Here is a 15,900-nt window from a genome sequence, read left to right on the forward strand (position 1 = left end):
ACCATAAAAAAAAGAAAAAATAGAAATGGAATTGGAAGAATGGACTTCTTCCATAAGCTATGCCATAAGCATGCCTTTCCAATGGTTCCAGCCAAAACGATTGTTTAGCTTGCTTCTTTTTAACTTTAACCGTTGTCTTTATTATAGTCTTTATATTGTTGATAGTGTTATAAAATATTGTAGTTGGCGGGTAGTGATGTACGCCTACGATTTAACGATTGTTTCTCCGGGCTATGGAATGTAGAACAGTAGAATGTCACATGACATTTGCGGGGAGCGGCACATTCAGAAACGTCAATGCTGCACATTTGGATTGTGGTGTTGAATTATTCCTCTGTGACATTGTGAATTAAACTTACAACTAGCCTGGTTGAATACAGTGTACTGTTATGACATTATAGCTGATAATACAGTTCTGATAGTACAGATCAGGGGTCTTCAGTGCTTTTAAGGCCAAGGTCCCCTGAGCTGAGAGAAAGATGAGGCAGAGACCCCTAACTACATATTGTATAGGACAAGGGTATTCAACAGGGGGTCCGGGACCCCTAGGATCTTCCAATCCTTTTTATATTAACAACTTGAACCCTAGTGTCCATATTCTGAGAACTGTAGCCGAAAATAGCAGATTTTCGTAGATCTGCTATTTTCGGCCAAGAGGTTTGGTGTAGAGGGGGAAAAAGAGCAGACTAAGTACAGCGCGAAAGGTCAAGTTTATTAGGTAATGACGGCTCAAGTGGTTTGAAAACACAAATTGACATGAATCCAAAATACACTGGCGATTTTGCTGTCAAACGATGAAACTGTAAGGAATCTGGGGGTCCCTGCTTCATCTCTATCTCAACTAAGGGGTCCTTGGCCTGAAAACGCTGAAGACCCCTGGTATAGGAGGAACATAGTAGTCAACTGTGAGAGACAGACAGACAGACAGACAGACAGACAGACAGACAGACAGACAGAGGACATACGTACTTTGGAGTCAAACTGGGTGCAGTCATCCTGGTCGTCGTCAGAGCAGTACATGGGTCTGTGTCCCATGGTGATGATCCATGGACGCTCTGCACGCTTCTCCGGCCTGTTGGCTTCCTGCCAGAGAAGAGGAGGGAATAAAAATTGGTCTGCGACCCACTGTTTGGGAAACGGTGCTCTATTGGCTGCGTTTGTGCAGAACGGGGACTTTTCATTGGCTGCGTATGGGGGCATCATACCTGCAGGTCTTTCTTCAGCCACTCGTACTGCCTGAAGAGCAGCTCCTGGCCGTACTCCAGGTAGAAGTACACCTCTGTGGACAGGGAGATGATGTGGGCGGGGCCCAGGTCCCAGCTGTGTGAGCAGACACATCGTTAGCACATGAGAGACCGTGAATGCATTATATCACGCATTCCAGATGATTAACTTAATAATGTGCAACATTGTTTTCTCACTCAACGGTAAACAAAAGTTGGGGTTTATGCACATTTCTAAAGAGACAATTTAAGGACTTTTAATGCCTCTAAAATGACAAATTAAACAAATTGTCAAATATTAGAGACAGAAATTGTGAAAATAACCGATCTACATGCTCATAACGCCTTGCAACGCGAGGCGTTGTGAGCATGTAGATCTGCTATTTTCACGATAGAACCGTGTTATACAAAATGTAATGCCTCAACTCTTAGTGCTTGTCAGGGTTTGGGGGGTCACCAGTTAAAATATGATTATTTTGGGGGTCGCAGCCTGAAGAGATTGAGAACCACTGCTTATTTAGCTATTGAAAAATAGCAGATATACAAGAAAAATTGTAAACATTATTTTGTGTCTTTGAATGTTTTTGATCCGATTCTATAAGTGTCTTCTAAATCCTTCTAAGGTTTTTTGAGCAACTATATGTTTCCATGTCAGTGGTGCTCAAACCTTTTCATGTCAAGGACCCCTATAGATTTTATGTATTTGGTCGCCGACCACTGTCTCTATGTATCAGGGACCCCCCCCAGAAGCAAATATCTGAGTTGCAAATGTTCGCTTTAAAAAAGATACATTCAAAGATTTGCAAAAAAGATCATGATTTTTACATTTTATTGGTCCTCCAGGCCCAGGGCCTCTCCCCACACACACCCATTGTAACTTCAAACTCCATTTTAACCATGATAGATTCATTAAAAACACCCATTATTTTTTCTGGTGACTCATACTACCCTCCTAATACGTGAGCAGGCCGCGTTTTTTCGATAACTTTTTTCATTCATTTTTAATAATTACTTTTTGTATTTAATTTTTTCCATTTTCCCAAATAATTATAAAAATAAATGAAAAAAGTTATGGATAAAACACGGCCTGCTCACGTATTAGGATGGTAGTATGAGTCACCAGAAAAAATAATGTGTTTTTAATTAATCTATCATTGTTGAAATAAGTTACAATGGGTGTGTGTGGGGAGAAAAGCCCATACGGTGTTTCCCTGTTGAAAGTGGAATATCCCTTTAAAGAGCTTCCAGATCTAAATGGTTTAAAACATATATATCACACAGCAATGACCCGCACGCAGACTAACGTACCCATAAGAACAGGCTTCATTTTCCCTTCCTTGACACCGTGAAAAATACCCTCGTAAAAACCCACTCCCTGTGCAGCATCCAAACAACTTTACCAGCGTGGTTAATTCGATTTTGATCCGAGGCCAGATCAAGTGATTCACCGGTGCTTCGCGTGTAACTCACAGTTGTGCCCGTAAATCATCGACCGGCGAGGTTTTCTGCATGTGTCCCGAGTTGCAGTGGCTGTTGCACCAAATTCTGGGCCCTGGGTACAAGGATTCACTGTGGGCCCCCCATGAATGTTCTTCATAGGGGGAGGGGTTTCACCCATTTAGACTGGGAATGCATTATTACACATTATTTTGTGCTTTAACTATTGACAAATAGCAGATATACAAGCTCACTCGGTGCCGCGCTGCAAGCTTGTAGATCTGCTATTTTTGAAAAATCTTGAAAATGTGTGTTTTTTTTTGTTTTTTTAGACCCACAACTGATATGTATTTGGCCACGGACCCACATCTCAAAATATTTAGTTCCAGGGACCCAGAAGTAAAATTTTTGTTACAAATGTTTGCTTAAAGAAATATATCTATTCAAAGATTTGCACACATTTTTACGACTTTTCAAAAATAACAAATCTAGCTTGTATATCTGCTATTTTTCAATAGCTAAAGTATAAAATGATTAAGGCCCCTCCACTTTGGGCCCTAGTAACTCAGTCCCACTTTTACCCCCCTTGTGACGCCCCTGGTTGTGAGTTGGCAGAGTCCTTGAAGGTGGACTTGTTGCTGTTCATCATCCGTGGACGTGGGTCATAAGGAGGGTTGCCATTGCCATCCATCTGTTTTTATGCTAATTCAGAATTTACGCTTAAGAATTCCACATTGGACGGACCAGAAATGAGGACGGTTTGGCTCAAATATCGCAGAAACGTTCTTATGCTTGGCCGAGGCGGAAAGGTTTGTGTACTGATAATGACGAGACAAGGCTGATTTAAACTTTAACTATTAAAATAACAGCCGATTAGGGACATGTTTCTATGTCAGTCCTCTTTTACTGTAAATACAACTTTGCAGGCACTCTTAGTCATTTGTAGGCTGCATGTAATACCATACAGTACATGATGGGGGTCTGTTATTCTTCTAAGAGCAAGTGTTCCGTCAAGATTCCTAGAATCTCCATATAAACCTTGCAGTCTTGCACAGTCTTCATGATTTTTGACATATTCCCTCCCAGCTAATAACCGTCTGCTTGATTCAGAAGGCCCAGAGTTGGGACAGGGTTTCCTGGAACACGCCAGAGATATCCGGCTAAAATACTCACATTATCTTTAATCCAGTTAATTAAAAGACATTTCCGGGCTAGAAGTAGGAGCTTATCAAATAACTTATAATGTGATAATGGGAGTGTGAGTTCTCAAATGAAAGGGTCCCGGATCCTTTGGCTGTTTGGTTGTTAACCACTTAAACGCTGTATACTTCACTTATACTTCACTTAAATGCTATATGGTTCACTTATACTTCAATTATAGTTCACTTAAACACTATATGGTTCACTTAAACTTCACTAATACTTCACTTAAACACTATTTACTTCACTTATACTGCACTTACAGTAAATGCTGTATACTCAACTTATACTTAACTTAAACACTGTATACTTCCCTTATACTTCACTTAAACACTGTATACTTCACTTAAACGCTGTATACGTCAATTAAACTTCACTTAAACTGTATACTTCACTTAAACTTCACTTAAACACAGTATACTTCACTTAAACACAGTATACTTCACTTAAACGCTGTAAACTTTGCGAAAATAGGCAATCTGTTATTGTCGCCAAAGGTTCGTTTTTTTTTTTTTTTTTTTTTTGACAAAGTACATACAGTTCATCCATTTATTCGAATGCTTGCCTGTTGTGACATGCTTCGATTCGATTAGGAATGCTAGGGTTTATGTGGTCAAACAACAGCTAGATGATTGAGTTATGTAATTTAGGGTTATAGTTAAAATTTAGCAATTGTTGGGTTTTAGAAATTGCTATATTATAGAAAACACACATACTGTACTCGTACTTGCTTGTTCTTGGACGTGCCTATTCATTTTGTGTCCGTTCTAGTAGTATTATTAAGGGGTCCCTGGAGCCCAGGGATCAGGGGGGCCAGGATTTCACACGTATACCATATTGGGGGTTTCTTGGGTAGGTGTTATAAGACCTCAAGTCCCCCCCTCTAGCTGGCATGGAGCCTTTCCTCAGCCTCCTGCCGTTCCTACACAACCTTGCCATGTGAGGGGAGGGGAGAGGAGAGGAGAGGAGAGGAGAGGAGAGGAGAGGAGAGGAGAGGAGAGGAGAGGAGAGGAGAGGAGAGGCAGGGGCGTCACACCAAATTCTGGGCCCTGGGCCCATGAATGTTAACTATTGAAAAATAGCAGATATACAAGCTAACAGCGCGGCACCGAGTGCCGCTCTGCTATTTTTGAAAAACCGTGAAAATGTGTGCAAGAAACCTATGTTTCCATGTCAGTGGTGCTCAAACTTTTTCATGTCAAGGACCCTCAAGATGATTATGTATTTGGCCACGGACCCCCATCTCAAAATATTTAGTTCCAGGGACCCCCCAGAAGCTAAATTTGAGTTACAAATGTTCGCTTAAAAAATGTATATATTCAAAGATTTTCACACGTTTTCACGACTTTTCAAAAATAGCAGATCTACAAGCTCGCAGCGCGGCACTCGGTGCCGCGCTGTGAGCTTGTATATCTGCTATTTTTCAATAGCTGAAGTTACTAGGGCCCCTTCCACCTTGGGCCCTAGTAACTCAGTCCCACTCCCCCCCCCCCCCCCCTTGTGACACCCCTGAGGAGAGGGGCCCTCATGCAGCCAACAACAGGCCTGTCTGGGACCGGGGCCTGAGGATTGAAGAGTGGGCAGCTGGCCTGTGGTCTAACCAGGATATTATCTTACTCCCTGAGAGAATGGGGCCTGTAGTGAGCTATGAGTCAAGCCCCGGTGGATGTATAGCCCCTTTGTACACCGTCTCTACATCCCTGAGATAGAAGGAGAGAGGCACATTTAACACTCAAATACCTGGAACGCGCCCGAGTCTCGTTAGATTTTAACCACTTTAACCACTATTTTATGCCTTAACCATTGAAAAATAGCAGATATACAAGCTCACAGCGCGGCACCGAGTGCCGCGCTGCGAGCTTGTAGATCTGCTATTTTTGAAAAAACTTGAAAATGTGTGCAAGTCTTTGAATATCTTTGACCCGATCTTTGACCCGACTTCTAAATCCTTCCTCTAAATCAGTGGTTCTCAAACTGTTTCTTGTCAAGGACCCCCAAAACTGCAGTTATTTGGCCACGGACTCCCATCTCAAAATATGTTGTTCCAGGGACCCCCCAGAAGCAAATATTTGAGTTACAAATGTTCGCTTTTAAATAGATATATTCAAAGACTTGCAAAGAAAAATCATGATTTTTCAAAAATAGCAGATCTACAAGCTCGCAGCGCGGCACTCGGTGCCGCGCTGTGAGCTTGTATATCTGCTATTTTTCAATGGTTAAAGCAGTCAATAATCCTACGCCTAAATGGGTTAAACTAATGGCGAGGAAGGGATACACCGACTCCTCGCTGCCAGTTCTCCTGGGCAGCCTCTTCCACTTCATTAATTGCTACTTAACTGCTGTGGGAGGTATGGTAAACGTTCACATGATCCTGAGGAGAGCGGGGTGGGCGGGCGTTGAAATAATGCTTTCTTTTACCTAGCTCTGTTTGATGGTCTGACTGACCGGTGCCAGATTTGCGGGTCCGATCGCGACTGTGGAGAGTCCTAGAGACCTAGACGACAGATTACCGCAGTTTGGACCGATATTATGTTCAGAGATGCGAAACCAATCAATTTGAAAAACTTCGATTTTATGAAGGTTTTTCAGAAATCTTATAAGAAAATTGGCTTAAGGTAAGCTGATTCAGCAATAACAATACAAGGAGTTCCCAATGCAGCTATGCCCAAATATGGAGTGTGTTGTCTAACCACAACGTGTCATCATGGCATCAGGCACAAACAAATCAGTCAGCTCCATATATGGGCACAAAAGGGGCATGCCCATATATGGGCATATGACATCAGGGAACTCCATATAAGGGCATAAAAGGGACTGACAAATGCAAAGATCTCCATATACAGGATGGGCATATCGGTCGGATTGGCGGTGTAATGTAGGTGTGAAAACCTCTAGTATTATAACAGATATCTAACAGCACAGCACCGACAAAGTTGATATTCCATAGTTGTTTTCCAACTAAGAGATCGAAAATATGAATCAGTCAGAGCTGGGCAGGGATAAATTAATTCACATGAGGTGGAAAAACGTTTGATTCTTACTTTTGCAATGCATCAAATCAGATCATTCTATGACCGTCAGATCTCCGCTGTGTGTGACTGTCTGTCTGTGAGTGAGTGCAGAGTGAGTCGCGGACTCACTGCGCTGCGGCCCCGCCCCCAGATCAAATGGATGAAACCATTGAGCAGGCATCACGACCACTAATGATTGATCATGGATCACGCGCACTCGCATGCATGCCGTGATTACTTTTAGGCGGAGCAAATACATTTGAGTTATTATGATGATGATCGGCTTGGCTCTTCTTTTTTCTTTTTCTTCTCTCTCATTTTTTGGTGCCCTTTGGAAGCGGGATGCCCGACGCACAGTGCGTCATGCGCGTCATGGTAGCGGCGGCACTGATGGCCGATATATTGGGACAAAGATCTCTATGTGCCCAACTTCGTTCTGGGATCTTGCCCCTGCACCTTGAAACTGGTAGATATAGAGGAGTAGTGGAGGAAGAGAGGGTTTGTATTTATTGTGTGTATAAATTATATTGAGAATGAATTCCACTTTATGTTCTACTGCCCTTTGTATCATGAGCTACGTCAAAGACTGTTTAATAAGTGTAAAAACCTAGATTTGATATGGTTAAGTGACGCAGAGAGACTTGGTTGGATTTTTGAACACAAGATATTTGCACTGGCAGAATATTTAGAGAAAGCATGGGACAAACGAACAAAGAAAACATATGTAAGGTATACTTATTTTGTTTTGGCATTTTCTTTTCTTTTCTTTATATTATTGTTGTGCACTGTGTGCAGTTTCCAATAATGGAATGTGGCATTGTTTCATTCATGTTTGGTGTCTTATATCCCGTAAGGGATGGGTCTTTTTGACAAGACACGAAAATAAAAATTCATTCATTCATTCATTCATATTGGGCCAGACTGATATGACTGATATGGGTCTGGCTCTACCTTTGATGCTGGGTTTTCTACCAAGAACTACAACTGATATCAGCTCAAGTACCATGTCATTGGAGAAGAGTAGTGTTTTCTCTCCTTTCCCTACCTGTACCATAGGCTCTCAGTCTGGCCTGGCATGCTGAACCGGCTTCTGTAGTTGGAGAAGTTGCTGTGGGGCAAACAAGAGAAGCGAGATAGAGAGAGCTTAATTAGATGCAGTGGCCATACAATCTGCCTGCCTTTGGATATCAAAACAACACCAATTAGCGACACAAACCTCGGCCCTCTATGTCATTTTGTGGTGCCTAGGCCCGAGTTCATAAACAAGGCAGGCTGTTCACACTATTCAAAATACAGTTGACTACAGTCCTCAGGTTGGCTTTAAAAGACCAACAAACCTGCTATTCTTAAAATTGCCGTCTCATTTGGGTGCCATTGTTTTGTTTTGTGAGCTATATCCCTCTTGGGTTTACATTCAAGATGCTGTGGAATGTTGTTAAGTACATCACCGGATAGTGACGGCTATGGTGGCATCTGCTTCAGAAGGCTCGAATGTAGACCTTCAGGGAAACCATACACAGGTACCGTGCAATTTAGGCAGGCTGGATGCGGTTGCTGTCCCCAGATATAAATTATAGTATTATAAAACATGACACAAGGGAGGCCAACATGAACCACTTTAGCCCTAGTTTATACCTAGGCTATTTGAAAATAGCCGATCTACATGCTCACAACATGTCCCATCGCGACACGTTGTGAGCTTGCAGATCGGCTATTTTCAAACATTTTGTACTTTTAATCTTGGTACTTAAGTACACTTTGATAACAATACTTTCGTAGTTTTACTCAAGTACATTTTGAATTCCAGAATTTTTACATGTAACAGAGAATTTCTATATTGCAGTATTGATACTTTTATTTAATTAAAAGTACTTTTTCCACCACTCTGTCGAAGTCCCCCGGAGCAAGGCTCTTCACTACTTAACCCATTTAGGCCTAACCTATAGAATAGGGCTAAATCAGAAATTAGCCTACAAAACAAATATGTTGCTACACACTGTACATGTACTGTAAGCCCCTCCCAAACAGCAAAATGTGTTCCCGGCCTGACCCCATATGGTTGACAGGAGTCCCTCAGGGCTCTATACTAGTGTATTTCCTGTTTTCTAAATGCTAAATGCAGACGAAAAATGTCACGTATGTGCAAATGTACAGGAACAAATACCCCAAAAGAATCAACAAGCAACTAAGTCAAGGAGATAATTCCTAACACAAATACCCCAAGCTAGTGTTCACTGACGAAAACTAAATACAAACTAAGCTATGATGACTAAAACTAAGACTAAATATATTGACAATTTCATCAACAAATAAAAACTAGACGAAAATGTTAGGGAGGTACTAATGGAGAAGACATCGAGTAGAACTAAAAGACATGATATGATTGGTTGAGCTAAACGCCATTTTACGTTTGGTTGCGGTGTTGCGATCTACAAGCCCACAACGCGTCGCAAGGTGATGCGTCGTGAACTTGTAGATCGGCTATTTTCAGCATGAAACCATGTGTAAAATCAACATCAAGGCCCGCCAGACGAAATCAACTGTAGATTTAGTCAACTAAAATCTTAGGATATTTAGTCGACTAAAACTAGCCTAAAACCAAAACATTTCAGATGACTAAAATATGATTAAAACTAAATGAAAATCTAATCAAAAGACCAAACTAAATCAAATTTTGCTGTCAAAATCAACACTGGCTAGCTGCAACAAAACATGCACCGATACCCAAATACTGCAATTGGCCACACTCGTTCACACCCACCCAGCACAAAAAAAGGAAGTCTTTCTAGGAAAGCTCTCCCCAGTGCCCTTCTACTTATTTATTGTGTGTAATGTTCCCATTAAAGTAGGAGCCAGTTTTCTGTCTGGCACCATTAACATAGCGAGGTGAAGAGAGTAATTGCTCTCCTGTCTTATGTAAGTCAGGCTGTCAAGATCATGTTGACGATTAATTGCCATCATGCATACACATAATTGCAATTAAGTGGTTTAATTGTGTATTTGGCCTATGTAGACTGGAACACAGAAATACAAATTGCATTTCTGTTCGCCTTAGGCTTTGTACTTAGTGACGATAGCCGATCTGTAACCTTGTGCATCGCACTGCAGCAACACGTCACAAGCTAAACGATGCGTTTCTAAGGATTATGCTGCATAATTGTGATGATCTCAAACAGGGACGTGCAGAGAATGTTAGAGAAGCAGGGGCAGACATTTCTAAAAGGGCCTTTTGATGAAAATGTCGAAAATAGCCGAACTCCGAGCTCACAACGCGTCGCAGCCCTGAACTAAGCATAATCAAGTCAATACTGAAGATGAGGCGTACGTACGGCATGGTTTTCTACACAGAGAGGGCAATTTTTTCAGCATAAGATGCTGCATTCAAGTTCAGGAGAGTTTGGACAAGGCAATTATTTTGAATGCTGCCTTCAGGCAGGAGCGTCACACCAAATTTTGGGCCCTGGGTACTCACTGTGGGCCCCCCATGAATGTTAACTATTGAAAAATAGCAGATATACAAGCTCACAGCGCGGCACCGAGTGCCGCGCAGCGAGCTTGTAGATCTGCTATTTTTTTAAATCGTGAAAATGTGTGCAAGAGAGATGTTTCCATGTCAGTGGTGCTCAAACTTTTTCATGTCAAGGACCCCCAAGATGATATGTATTTGTCCATGTCCATCTCAAAATATTTAGTTAACTCTGAGGACCCCCTATGGGTCCCGGACCCCCTGTTGAAGACCCCTGCTCTAAAGGTCAGGGTTAATGTAGTATCAGGAGGTAACCCGAGAACCAAAGGAGGTCAGAGGTGAAAGGATCACAGCGAGACCTTTAGCGATGCTGAATAAGTGCGGCGCTAATGAGAGTGCTGACCTCTGTGGACCCGGGAGGTCAGTGACCAACGGCTGAGACCACAGTGTTAATGACCCCCGAGCAGTGATCATTCTGAGACCACAGTGTTAATGACCCCCGAGCAGTGATCATTCTGAGGTGACCTCAGCGCTATAGGGATGGGACCATATGAAAACGTCACATCACGATTATTGTGACGAAAGAAACCGCGATTTACGATATTGTCGCGATAATCAAAATCCATTATCCTGGGGTGGAACATTTGATAAAAAAAAAAGCAGATCTACAAGCTCACAACGCGTTGTTGTGAGCTTGTAGATTGGCTATTGTTTGGCAAAGACATTTGATAGAGAGTAGAAAAAAAGACTGTATCAAGTATGTATAAGTACCTTTTACCAATTATAGAGAGTTTAAGTGGTACTGTAGATATGCAGCTCAACAAATAAAAGGTGAATTGATCCCAGTGCATGACGGAGCACAATATCACGATAAATTAGATTTCCATGATATGATTATCGTGAGTGTGTTTTATCACAATAAACGATAATATCGCGTATCGTCCCATCCCTACCCAGCGCCATTAAAAGAGAATGACGTTGAGCTCAGCATATATGTTATAACCTCTAATACAGTGTTTCTCAAACTTTCAAATTTCAAGGTCTCCCCTTAACTTTGACAGTGTGCAAAATGGAACCAAATGGACCCGTCAGGATCCATTTGGTTCCATTTGTACACTGTCAAAGTTGCAGCCTTGTAAGGGTCAATTTAGACCCCCCACAAGGAACCTAGAGAGTCCCTGGAATCCACTTTGAGAACCACTGCTCTAATATATCTTAACTATACAATTAAGCAACTGTATTTTCTTTCTGTCGATATCGGAGGCTCTTCTTTTAACTTACTTTCAACTTCGAAAGAACACGGCAGTTCTCAACGGGATGAATAATCGCACAATTCCCTATTAATCACATATGGGGTCTCTTGTTGTGGTTCTTTCTCATTATTTAGTAATTGACAAAAATGCAATCATCATTGGTAATTATACCACAAAAATAATAATGAAAGATCAGCCATTGTGTGACGTCCAGAATGGAAATATGGTTCTTTGAGATCCCTAACTGCAGTCACTGAGCCAGGAACGACTGTAAAGGTGTTTCTGGGCCCATACCCCCACCTTGTGGTTAGGAGCAGGGGCGTCACAAGGGAGGGAAAAAGTGGGACTGAGTTACAAGGTGGAGGGGCCTTAATTATTTTATACTTTAGCTATCTATTGAAAAATAGCAGATATACAAGCTCACAGCACGGCACCGAGTGCCGTGCTGCGAGCTTGTAGATCTGCTATTTTTGAAAAGTCGTGAAAATGTGTGAAAATCTTTGAATATATGTATTTTCTTTTAAGCGAACATTTGTGATTCGGAATTTTGCTTCGGGTGGAACTAAATATTTTGAGATGGGGGTCCGTGGCCGAATACGTATCATTTTGCGGGTCCTTCACATGAAAAGGTTTGAGCACCACTGACATAGAAACATGGGCCTTTCAAAAAACCTTAGAAGGATTTGAAATACCGGTAGTCAAATTTTCCAAATTTTCCAGCTCACAGCGCGGCACCGAGTGCCGCGCTGCGATCTTGTAGATCTGCTATTTTTCAATAGTTAAAGTACCCAAGGCCCAGAATTTGGTGCGACAACCCTGGACAAGAAACCCAAGAAAGCCTCCTATCACAGGGCCCATTACTGGGCCTGATGTAACAGTGTAGGCCAGGGGTCATTCGTGTTGCATTATTATGTTTCATAGATTACTTCATAGACTTTATAGTTTGCTAGCACTATTATCGGTGTATAAGTTGGATTCATGTTAGTGTTTTTGTTTTAGACATTTAACCACTTAAAGGAGTAGTTCACCCCCAAAATGACTTTTTTTCTATTGGTTACTCATGCCATAGACTAGAGACTTGAGTTCAATAATATTTCTTTGGTATTTGTTGCATTCCTAAGACAAAAGATTTGATTATAGTAAATTTACCCCCATTGATTCTGGATGGGGACCCGAATACATGGCCCTGGATGGGGACCCAAATGCATGGCACTGGATGGGGAAACCGTCAGGGTAAGTTTACTATAATCACATTTTTGTCTTAGGAATGCGACAAAAAACAAAGTATTATTAAACTCAAGTCTCAATGTCGTTAGTAATCAATAGAAAAAGTCATTTTGGGGGTGAACTACTCCTTTAAGCCGTCAATAGTTTGTTAACTTGAACTTGCTTTCACTTTGGACTTGGTCCGCTCTGATTTTTACCAAATGCACCAAACGTCTTTGCCGAAAATAGCTATCTACAAGCTCTCAACACCAAGCAGCGCAAGCTTGTAGATCTCTAACGTTTTGGCTAAAGTTCTCCTTAGAATAGGGACTATAGGGACGAATGATAAAACAGGGCTCAATAAAGCTAGACAGCACACATATAACTCCCGTGCAATAGACGTTCACAAGCCCCTGAGTAGGAGAAATAGACGATTATGTTTTATTTTGATTTGGTACGATAGTACGCAGGCTTTCTAGGAATTGAGACGCTGTGATATAATCAGGCATCAGGCCCTTGGCACGATCATTAAAGTGTTCGGGGGGGGAATAAAAGTCACCAGCCGTCTATAAACACTTTCTTCTTTTCTCCGCTCCGCGGTGGAAAGTCTGATTAGCTCCAAATACGTTACGTTATTATAATTTTTTTAACCCATTCAGAACGGGTACACTTATTGTGTATCATTATTTTATGCTTTAACTATTGAAAAATAGCAGATATACAAGCTCACTGCTGCGAGCTTGTAGATCTGCTATTTTTGAAAAATTGTGAAAATTCTATAAGTTCTATAAGTGTCTTTTGAATCCTTCTAAAGTTTTTTGAAAAACCTATGTTTCTATGTCAGCAATCTGGCGAGCCATCATCAAGGAAAAGGTCCTTTTCACTTAACTGGAGCTCATTTAGTCTGTTCTTGAGAGACTACTATGTCAGTGGTTCTCAAACCTTTTCATGTGAAGGACCCCCAAACTGATATTTATTTGGCCACGGACCCCCATCTCAAAATATCTAGTTCCAGGGACCACCCAGAAGCAAAATTTGAGTTACAAACGTTCGCTTTGAAAATAGATATATTCAAAGATTTGCACACATTTTCACAACTTAAAAAAAAAATAGCAGATCTACAAGCTCGCAGCGCGGCACTCGGTGCCGCGCTGTGAGCTTGTATATCTGATATTTTTCACTGGTTAAAGCATTCAATAATTCTATGCCTAAATGGGTTAATCTGTTTCACTGATATCATGTCATCATGATTTGAGTCCCTGTCTCTGTAACCCCAAACATGCTCGTTTCCTGGCATATTTATTGGCCTTTCCGGGAAAATGACCTTAGATTACAACGCTGGCGGTGGTGTAAGGTAACTAAGTATATTTACTTAAGTACTGTACCACAATTTTTAAGATACTTTTACTGTCCTTGAGGATCTCTAGTTTTCAATACTTTATCACTACATCTCAGGGGCAAATATGGTATATGGAATATTGTGAGCTTTTAGATCGTCTATTTTCACTACTTCTTAAACATTTTGTTTTCTAATTTAGGCAATTTCTGAGATTTTTATTTGATTTATTTATGAAATTACTTAGAGAAATCATAGCATTTTTTCATCCATCAAAATCTTAGCTTTTTGGGAAATGTTTTTTGGAAATGTTTTGAAATAACTAACTAGACTGCACTCTGTCGAGGTGGCAACTTGTGCCTTGTGCACTCGTGGCCATGTATGGCCTACTTGTGCGCCAGCAGAGCGTGCAAGTACTGCGGTTGGTATGTATGTGGGTGGGCAAGTTGGCACTCTGCCGAGGTGCCAACTTGCGCCTAATACCGTCACGCTGTACTGCAGGGTTCCCCAATAGGCGGCCTGCGGGCCATTTGCGGCCCGTGGGGGGCTACTGTCTGGCCCACACCAACCCCAGTAATAATGGTGGTATAAGAGCAGCAACAACACTAGTATATCGTCGTTGTCGGGTGGAAATCTCGTATCTCCAAATTTGTACGTTCTTTCGCAAATCATACAAGGCCGTCACACAAAAGTAGTGAAAACAGCAGATCTACAAGCACACAACGCCTCGCACCGCGAGGCGTTGTATGCATGTAGATAGGGCCAGGCTGTTTTCACTAGTTTAAATCATTTTTAAACTGATAAATTCAAAACGAACGGTTTTGGACATACAAGATTTTCACCCGACAACGACGAAAACTGTCGCTGGAGTAATGGGAACACCACCACCACCAATGTTGTGGCCCTCGGCTTGGTACCCTAGACATAATTCGGCCCTTGGGGAAAACTAATTGGGGGACCCTGCTGTACTGTATGTCACATGGGTCTGTGGCGCGTCGCTGATTGCCTGCACCTGCCTGTTGTATAACATGCAGTTTAGCGCATCGCTGATTGCCTGAGCTGAGTCTGTGTGTGTCTGTGTGCGCTGCCAAATTGTGTCTCAGTGAGGGAAAAAAAAAACACCCACCTGTCGTACAACACGCAGTTTAACGGACCCCTGCGTGTCTCTGCGACCTGACGGTCGCTTCTCGCCCTTATGGCATCTTGCTTGTTTATATCAGGTCGCACTTGTTTGGGTTAGGGTTAGCCTAACCCTAACCCTTATAGACACACAGGCAAGGACGTGCAGAGAATGTTTGAGAGGCAGGGGCTGACATTTCTAAAAAGGGCCCTTTTGGTGAAAATATCGAAAATAGCAGACCTCAGAGCTTGGAGATCGGCTATTTTCTATGCTTGGTTTCTATGCAGAGAGGACAATTCTTTCAACATACATAAGATGCTGCATTCAAGTTCAGGAGAGTTTGGACAAGGCAATTCTCTTGAATGCTGCCTTCAGCTATGGCATGGAAAGAGGACATTTGCATTTCTTTCATCGTAGTAAAAACTGCATTCATGGTCTGGAGAGGGCACTTTTTTACAGACAGATAAAAGGGCAGGGGCTCAAGTCCCCTTTGATGTCTATGTGTGCATGTGCCTGCACACAGGGACGCACAGATACAACAAACATCACAGTACTTGCTCCCTCTGCTAGCGCAAGTAATAATTAAAAACAAAATGTAGGAAACCAAAAATTAAGGGACCCGTAAAAATGTGTTTGGGAAACCGTGTT

The 15,900-nt window shown here is 41.9% G+C and overlaps 1 protein-coding gene across 1 annotated transcript in view; it reads right to left on the minus strand.

Moving 5' to 3' along the window:
* acp7 (acid phosphatase 7, tartrate resistant (putative)) overlaps window positions 1-15,900 on the minus strand; it is a 104,312-nt gene that overhangs the window by 65,238 nt on the left and 23,174 nt on the right. The window contains exons 7-9 of the mRNA XM_080749946.1: window positions 7,917-7,979; window positions 1,206-1,320; window positions 970-1,083 (exon numbers count right to left, since the gene is read on the minus strand). Of these exons, the coding sequence (XP_080606072.1) occupies window positions 970-1,083; window positions 1,206-1,320; window positions 7,917-7,979 (292 nt within the window). The remainder of the gene's footprint in view (window positions 1-969; window positions 1,084-1,205; window positions 1,321-7,916; window positions 7,980-15,900) is intronic.

The sequence above is a fragment of the Nannobrachium achirus genome, assembly GCF_963921795.1.
Source record: "Nannobrachium achirus genome assembly, chromosome: 20".
Taxonomy (NCBI): Eukaryota; Metazoa; Chordata; class Actinopteri; order Myctophiformes; family Myctophidae; genus Nannobrachium; species Nannobrachium achirus.